This window comes from Saccostrea echinata, unplaced genomic scaffold (assembly GCF_033153115.1).
Source record: "Saccostrea echinata isolate AGI-Se365-2 ecotype Australia unplaced genomic scaffold, CSIRO_AGI_Sech_v1 ptg000047l, whole genome shotgun sequence".
NCBI lineage: Eukaryota > Metazoa > Mollusca > Bivalvia > Ostreida > Ostreidae > Saccostrea > Saccostrea echinata.
In genome coordinates, this window is record NW_026889796.1 from 1,073,687 (window position 1) to 1,083,188 (window position 9,502).

General features: G+C 33.9%; 1 protein-coding gene across 1 annotated transcript; it reads right to left on the minus strand.

The window, feature by feature from the left end:
* Positions 1-1,475: 1,475 nt before the first annotated feature.
* LOC133203029 (aspartate aminotransferase, cytoplasmic-like) lies at positions 1,476-8,250 on the minus strand. The gene is made up of 9 exons (XM_061338887.1): positions 7,999-8,250; positions 7,192-7,373; positions 6,673-6,781; positions 5,982-6,094; positions 5,623-5,727; positions 4,946-5,096; positions 4,587-4,752; positions 4,235-4,377; positions 1,476-2,716 (listed from the first exon to the last, which is right to left on the minus strand). The coding sequence occupies exons 1-9, from the start codon at positions 8,108-8,110 to the stop codon at positions 2,574-2,576; spliced, it is 1,224 nt and encodes a 407-aa protein (XP_061194871.1). The 5' UTR covers positions 8,111-8,250; the 3' UTR covers positions 1,476-2,573.
* Between the last annotated feature and the right edge of the window lie 1,252 nt (positions 8,251-9,502).

A 9,502-nucleotide genomic window follows, 5' to 3' on the forward strand; every position in this document is an offset into this window, starting at 1 on the left:
ATCATTTGAACAAACTTGAATCTACACTACCTGAGGATGCTTCCATATCAATTAGACTAAACATGGCTTTTCTGTTCTTGAGAAGATTTTTTCCTATATATTGCTATGTAAAACTTTGATCACCCGGCCATTGTGGCCCCACCCTACCCCCCGGGGTCATGATTTGAACAAACTTGAACCTTCACTACCTGAATATGCTTCCATATCAAAATGACTAATAATGGCTTTGCTGTTCTTGAGAAGAAGATTTTTAAAGTTTTTTCCTGTATATTCATTTGTAAAACTTTGATTTCCCAATGTGGCCCCACCCTACCCCCAGGGGTCACGATTTGAACAAACGTGAATCTACTCTACCTGATGATGCTTCCACATCAGTATGACTGATCACAGCTTTGTTGTTCTTGAGATTTTTTTAAAAAACTTCCTATGTATTCCTATGTAAAGTTTTGATCCCCTATTGAGGCCCCACCCTACCACTGGGGGTCATGATTTGAACAAATCTGAATCTACACTATGTAATGAAGGTTTCACATAAGTTTCAAATTTTCTGGCCTTATTGTTCTTGAGAAGAAGATTTTTGAAAGATTCATGACACAAATTTTCACTAATTCTTCACCCAAGGATGCTTTGTGGCAAGTTTGGTCAAAATTGGCCCAGTGGTTCTTGAGAAGAAGTCTAAAATGTGAAAAGTTCACAGGCGGACAGATAGCTTAGATAACAGCATGGGGTTACTTTCAGTAGTTAAATCCATAGTGGGGTGCATATGTCAAAACGTCTTTCTGTACATTCTTTCACACTACAGTTTATGTTCATATTTTTACTACAGAGCATGGTGAATTTTAGTACTGGATTCTGCATGTCCATAGTTACTATACACAAGTCTCATATTATGTCTGAAAATTCTTGTGGGGTGAAGTCTATTTTTAAGGGGTTTTTTTAACCTCGCACTGTCATATCAAACATGAATAAACCAATTTATTGTGGGGTTAACCCCACAATACAAAAGTAACCCCAGAATACTGGAAAATACGCAAGTTTTACCTCACAGTGTAACTCTAGTAAAAACAGCTAGACAGATGGACACCAGACAAAATGTGATCAGAGAAGCTCACTTGAGCTTTCAGCTCAGGTGAGCTAAAAAGGTAAACAACTACAAAACTGAAAATACTATTTTGGTGTGTATGTTGTTGTTTGGGAAGGGGGGGGGGGGGGGTATTTACAGAGGAGACAACAAAATCTAAATTATATTGCCCCAAAATGTTGCAAACATATACAACTATAATACATTAAAGATTAAAGCATAGCATTAAGCACACAAGGCAGTATCTGGTAAAGACATGGTTTATAAATGTGTTTTTAATTGCATTATCTCCAAATTCAATGCAAGGTAAGGATGGTGTTGACATCAATGTATAGTAATCTGCTAATTTTAAGTGATCAAAGCAGGACTGCCAACCCAAGTAAAAAATAATTAATTTCTTAACAGTATCACTATTTTATTTGGAAGTAATTTATTGATTTTAGATGGGTACAAAACCTGCACATGCAAATAAGCTGACAAAAATGTACAACATCAACCAAATTTGTCTTTAAACATCTAGTAAAAATAAAAGTAGTCAAATTAAGCCAGACAATTAATTTCAGAGAAATTATATACATGCATTCCTCTGCTAAAAGTATTGATAACAGTATACAGTGACTTAAAAGACTGGCTAACATACTATATGGAACTGTAGGTAGGACAAAAGAATGACTGTGTAATCATTCATATCCCTAATCAGCTGTAAAATATAAACATCAGATTCTATATATAAATTAATCAAGAAGTTTCAAGACGCAACCATTTAATGTAAGCAATAATCCACTGTTAGCAGATGTAAAATTTTGGAAAGTTGATTATTTCCTCAATAAATCAGTAAGTCCATAATCAGAATAGGAAGGTTGTTTGTTAGTGATATTATAAATATGATAACATTTTTCTATAAGCACCCTCAAAACAATGTAACAAAGAAATGGAAAGTCAAATAATATACAGTATATCTGTAGCACTACATGTATTATTTTGTTTGCCATTCATTTTTTTTGCAGCTGGTTCATGCAAATTTTCTTGCTTTCTTTCAAATCTGCAAATATTTAACAAATAAAAACATTCCATAAATATAACTATACTGAAGCCAATACAGAACATCATTAATGCACATGCATATATGAAGCTTATACCACATTATCTATTTCATATCTATATCACCATTTCTGAATATCATAGAAAATTTCCTAGAATATTAAATAAATATTATACACAGAGTTAAGGACGAGGTCTTTAAATTTGGCACAGTATTTATAAATCTAAAGTCCTGAAAAAGATGCATCGATTGACACAGGATTTGAATCAATACATACATGTATACATATAGTCATTATGTGTCAATAATTTTAAATTATAATCATGACATAATCAGTATTGAAATGAAATATAATGTAAATATTTTCTTTGTACATGTATCACATTAAACGATCAACCACTAATTTAATCAAGTACTTTTCATTGTTTGACATCCTAGATCTAAGGTTTTTCAAAGCTTGCATTCAGTAATGGCTGAGTGGATGGCATTAGCTACATATTCCATATTTGCAGTTGTCAAAGCACACATATTGATGCGACCATTCTTCAATAGGTAGATGTGGTATTTCTTTATCAAAATGTCAACTTGTCCAGCTGCAAAAATAGGCAAGAATATGATATATATACAAGCGAATAATATGATTTCATTCAGCTTCAGGATAAATTTAAGAACAAATTACTGACCACATTGCAGTTTATTCTCAAGGTGAATATATATAGCAATAATGTTTGAATGTGCAAAGTTCATGTTTAAATGAGAGCTGATGATGCAAGATACTAAATACTAAAATTGTACAGAAGTGCAGGTTGTGGCAAGATTCCATGATTTCCTTGTTCATAACTGCATGTAGATGTAACTTAGTAACAAATAGATAGTCAAGTTCCATTCCAGGATTTTAATTTTCAGAATTCTTATCTTTCATAGCTCAGATTCAAACATGTATGATTTAATTATCAAAATTGTAACAAGTTTAGGACTGCATGATTTGAAGAATGTTGAGAACATACAGTATAACTGTCCAAACCTAGACAGAATCCAGAGTGCAGAAAAATGTTTGAGATTTATTTCCCTTTGTTAATGACTATGTTACTATTGACCTCTGTATTAATTTTTCTTTTCTTTTTTTTTTTTTGTTCACACAGTTTATGACTCCATACTAAATGTGAAATGTAATTCTAAAGGTAGTTTATATCATTATAAACCACCTTTATATATATAATTAAATTTTTTAATTTCAAACAAAATTTTATCTCCATGGCATGTATCTGATAAGGCAAATTACAATCAGCTAGTATAGAATACCACATCCTGTTCTGTCCACAACTCGACTTGCACCACAAACAATACAGCAGTCTTCGACAAATCCCGGGAGTCGAAGCCCGGGACCTGGTAAAATTGGAAGCGGGCATGTGGATATTGCAAGCCCGAAGGGCATGTAAATTCTGAGGCCTAAGCATGCGTATTATCAAATTAGATAATACTAATAACATTAAATGTACTTAAAAGTCTGATTTTTCATCTAAAGTAGAGTACCAAATAAAATTTTAACGATAGTTTATTCTACTGCAATTCCAAAGGAACTCTTTTGCAAAGGAGACACAAAATGTACAGGTTGAAAACAATACCAATGGCGAGACAATAGATCGATAGAAATGGATTTCAGATCATTTCCTTGGCATGAAAAGGCAAATAAGAAAAAAATTACTTGATAAAATTCTGGGCATGTAAATATTTGTTCGGGCTAGTGTAATAAGTGGTTAAACCTGCCCAAAGGGCATGTTCTGAAAAAAAGGTTTGACGAAAACTGATACAGTCTCCAAAAAAAAAAAAATAAATATAAAATAAATAAATAAATGAAGAAAAAATTCTTCAGAATTTTCATCCTTACTTCATCTGCCTCAAATTTCCTACTGATTCTCCATTGCTCAAGAAAAATATTTTCCTGAAAACTTCACACCAAACCATTCACAACTTTATTGACTAATCTTTCAGAGAGATATATTGGCTCAGCACCAGTGAAATAGAAAAAGAACTTCCTTCCAACTTAACTTGCCAAGGTTTCAAGGTATCAAGAACTACAAGGTTCTGACCATAGATGTTTGTCAACTTACGATTTAATCCTGTAAAGCTGAACATCCCTTTCTGTTCGATGATGTGATCCCATTTTCCGGGCGTGCCTAGTGACTTCAGTTTCTGGAAGAGCATCTCTCTCATCATCTTGATTCTATCCGACATCATTTTCACGTGCTCTTTCCTGTGAATACACAACTCTTTATACAGATCTGAAGATATTTTCTAGGCAAAATTTTATGTCAGGTATTTACACTTAATTTGGAATACAATTAAAAAAACTTCCTTAAAAAAGAATGAGTTAAACCTGGGCTCTGTATAAATCAGAGCATATATATTGGCATTGGATTGAAAAAACGATACTGATCTTTTTTTTTTAATTTTATAGATTACCATTCTGCATAGTATGCTGGGTTATTGAGTACTGATGCGACAATTCTAGCTCCGTGATTGGGTGAATTTGACCAGGTTGTCCTCACAACCATCTCCATCTGAGACTTCACTCGCAGCTTGGCATCTTTATTTGCACAGATTATAGCTAAGTTTCCTATTCTTTCATCTGTAAAAGTACAATGTAGATACATACCGGTACATTTTAATCAAATGGTTTATCTTTTATGGTACAATGTACTTTAGATGAATAAATTCTTTTAAGCCAGCTACATTCTTCAATCATCACACCTGTGACATTTAAAGTTTTAAACAAGGAAACAAAGGCAAGATGAGAATTTTATTTATAGATAGATACTAACTGTATAATCCAAAGTTTTTGGAAAATGATTGTGAGACAAAAAATTCAAATCCCCTTTTATCAAAGTAGCGTGCAACAAATCCGTCCTGCTCCAGGTTTCCAGAGGCAAAACCTTGATATGCCTCATCCAGCATGACCAAAAACTTTTTCTTCTGAAAATGTCAAATTAAAAACACATTACAGAGCATGTTAGACATTATAGACAACTAAGAAACTGTCATAAAAGGGTCCCAATTATACTCATATCATTGATCCTGATTTTTTAACTTTAACATTTCATCAAATTCCCCAAAATTCCTCAGGATCTTCCATTAATTATCATCTATATGTGTCATAAACAAGGGCAGAACAAGAAAAAAATCTATATTACATAAGAGTTTAAACAGAAATAACAATCATTTTTAAATGATCAGATTGCTTTCATGAAAAAATCTTGGAACATTTATTCTATTCTGATTCATTCTGCTTAAGTGGCCAAAGAAATTAGCATTACATATATTTCTTCATACAAGTATCCATGCATATCAGATCAAACATGATGTCGTTAGAAATTCATCTCACTAATTCCAAAATGACTTAATGACAACATCCATAAACACAATGATTAAGTTGTCTTTTAAATTTTGATGGGCTTAAGTTTAGCTCCATTCTAAACAAGACAAACAAAGAACCCTGTACCTCCACTAGATCGGCTATTTCTTTCCACTGTTCTTCTGTGGGGTTGATTCCTGTAGGATTGTGACAACAGCCATGGAATATCACTACTGACTTCTCTGGTGCTGCCTGCAAGAAAAAATAATTCAGGTCTGAATTATACCAGATATATATTTATAATTTTCAAGATACTGAAGTTCAAAGAAACGGTATCTATGAATGGTTTCAGTTGGTAGATCCAAGAGGACTTAATTTACTCAATGCAACGAACTTTGGTCATTATCTGCTAGACACTAATAATCTTAAGACTTAAAGCTTTACTATGTTCTGTTTGCCAATTTAACATGAATCTAATAAAACTATGGAAACATAAAAATGCTCACATTCAAGTCTTCCATCATTCCACTAAAGTCAATGGTGCGATTTTGAGCGTCCCAGTATCTGTACTGTTTTACATTAGAATATCCACAGCTTTTGAATATACCCATGTGATTACCTACAAATTCAAAAAGAACAAACAGAGTATATTAGTTTCATTGCTTGTAAATGTACATGTACACGCATGCTTATGCATACCGGTAATAATTTTCATTCCTCAAGAAAGGCATGCTTATAAAACAAAAGTAAAAGAGATGGTAGAACATTGTAAACAACTCATGAAAAAAAATGGTATGGGTTGAATTGTCTATTTACTCATACATGTACACTGTAACGTGTTAAGGTTTGCTTAATGAGTTTGTTTCATTTAATCATTGAATCAAATAATAAAACAATTACTGCTGCATGTTTTTCAGTCTATATGATGATTTAGCCACCCTTGATGTACAATATTCAATTTGCCCTTTATGCTTGGTAAATATTACAATCTTCCTCAGGTAGTTAAATCATCTTGTTGACCTCAAAATGGCAATTACTGTTTATTGTCAACCTGATGTTCCTCAGTTTGTTGTCATTTAAAAAGTGAATACCTAGTTCAAATTTTGGGAGTCTCAAGCCAGTTAATATATCCAAATCTACAATCATAAAATACACAAAGAATTAGAATACATTATGCTAGATGAGATGACCACCTACCCCATGTTGGACTGGATGTGTACATTGTATCATATCCCAGCATTTTCTTACAGAAGTCTGCACAAATTCTAATTGCTCCAGTGCCCCCAATAGACTGGACACCTTCTACCTGAAATGTGCGAGATAGGAATTGCCAAATTTTGGAGCTGATTCTTAAAATGTTGTTATTACATAAGATCAGTTTAATTACAGTTTAAGGTTTTAAGAGTTTGAATTTTGACAGAACTTTTAAAAAGTTACAATCCATGATTGTTTATTATTCTTATTATATTTATAGTCACTTCTGATCCCAAACTGTTTATTGATTCAGTGCTGATCTACACAGAATGTCTATGATCTGTAAATGTTTGGGTCTCCTTTTCATAGAAAATGTTTATATTGAACTTAATTATAAGTACACAATTTAACATTAATGAAAAGACACAATTTAACATCAATGAAAAGAAACCATGAAAAGATTTCCTAACATAATGCATCATACATTTTATATTGCCTCTAAAGCATGAATACTAAACATACCCTGTTTTCACTAAGTGCTGGGGAGTCTTCTCCCAGGAGTAGTTTGAGGGCAGCTGATCTGAAATCAGGCATCCCCGCTATAGGGAGGTACTCGTGGTTCAGTGTGGGATCTGTTGCCATCTGGGCCTCCACTGTGCGGACCACCGGGAGTACCCATGGTTTACCCTCATCTGTCCTGTAAGCTGATAAAGAAAATACAGATTATATATCTTAGTTTAATTATATATTGATATAATGAAGTAATATAATCATGTTTTTAACTCAGTGGTGTAATATGATGGATAATTATAATTATGGCCATTATGAAATTAACAATGCCCAGTAGTATATGGAAATTATGCAAATAATCATTTGATTTAGGAAATATTTACCTGCATGTATTCAATAAAAAAATATTGCACACCAAATGGCACTTAGAAAATAAAACATATACTACCAAAAATAAAGTTTATTTACTAGTAAATAAAAGCTCTCTATGGCCATAAGAAACTTTTATGGAAGTGTCACATGATACAGAAAGTGTCGGTCCTGAAATGCATGGACGTCACTGTAATAGGCCATACATAAATTTTTAAGGACTGCTGTGTACTTTAAAACTACTTATTCTAATTTTTTTAAAAGGCCATGAACCTGTACGAACTCTTAAGACTAAATCGTTATTATGATATGTAAATCATAAATGTATTGTTCTATTAACTTGAGTTTTCTCTGCATGTTCAACTGACATTACACGCTGTCTCGGTTATCCAACCTTTTCTGTCATTGTGGAATTCAACATCCCCTTTGCAACTTTCACTTTTAACTTACCTCCAACCCCGAGATTAACCTTGTTTGGATGACTGTCTTCATTGTACTGTGCTGTTAAATTAAACACTTCGATTGGCGGTGCGATCTCAATATCCCCAAATACTGAAGCCATGGCTCTCTCGTGTGTACAACTAATCGGCAATGCCAAGGTCAAATGTTGTCAAGGTGGTTTGAGGCCCATCGAAAGGTGCTTTAAAAGTTTTACGATATTCTTTCATCAATATCGCATGGACACGTTGCATTGCCGGTAGGCCTAGCATTAACTGATTCAAATCATTTATTACATAGAGGCCTTTATTTCACAGCGATACCAGTTTTGCTAGACCCAACTGTATATTTTCTCAAAATTCACGTGATCGCATTTGCAAGAAGAGAGAAACTGCTGCTGCTAGCGTGCGTGCCTTATAAGCCCATTTGCTTCCTGAATATTCCGCGGCGGGTTGTTCAAAGCCCCCCCCCCCTCCCCCCCCCAAGGAAATAGAATTTTCGAGTTTAGAGGATTTTTTTATTTTTTTTATTTTTTTTTGGTCAAAAACCTCGTTCTACAACCCCCCCCCCCCCGTTTTGAAATTTCTGGATCCGCCACTAATGTTGGTGGGGATGAGATCAATATTATTATCATAATCAGTCAATCATAAAAAGAGGATGAGACTAGCCCAACCTAATTTCACTTCTGAGACATACTAGTATTTGGGGAAAAAATAATAAAAACTTTTGTTCATATCTTTTATAGCCTCAAATTCGATCATTTTCAATACATAATACATTAAGAAGGAAAAATGAACCCCCACCACGGAAAAAAGCCTTTTGTTAGTAATACAGTAGAATAAAAAGGATAAAACAATTGTGAATTTTTGTATTGTAAACTTAATATTTGATGAGAAAAACCTCAAGAAAGATTACCAAACTGTAAAATCCAAAGCCTAAGTGAAATTTTGGTCAAACTTTCCTCAAAACGTCCATTACTGAATGTGCATTTTCTCTCTCCAAAAAAGTAATTTTGTTTGACGATATGTAAACGAAAGAACTTATATAGAATGGAACAATTTCTAAACAATTTGAAAAGTATTTAACATCATGTGTATACCAGTTCTTCGTCAGCTAGTTTTCGATGTTCAAATCACCCCCCCCCCTCCCATACACTCAATTTCAATTTGGTTTAGGGATGGGGGGGGGGGGCGCCGGGGGCATGCATAACCTGACGGAAATCTTTGACAAACAAAAATATGACATTATTAATGGTGGTTGTGGTGGTGGTGGGGGGGGGGGGTCAATTAGCTTTGTTTTCTAGTGTAGTTCAGGACCTATGCTTCTCACTGGAGTAAAAAGTTCAAGCAGTAAGCACAACTGTGAATTAGCTTTGTTTTCTATAGTAAAGTATATACTGGCAAAATCATTGCCCCCCCTCACCCCCCACCCCCCGTTTTCTATGGGCTTGCGAACCATTCATAGCGACCAGTTTTCATAAGGAATAAGGAAGAAAATAGTCAGCAGATGTAAAGAT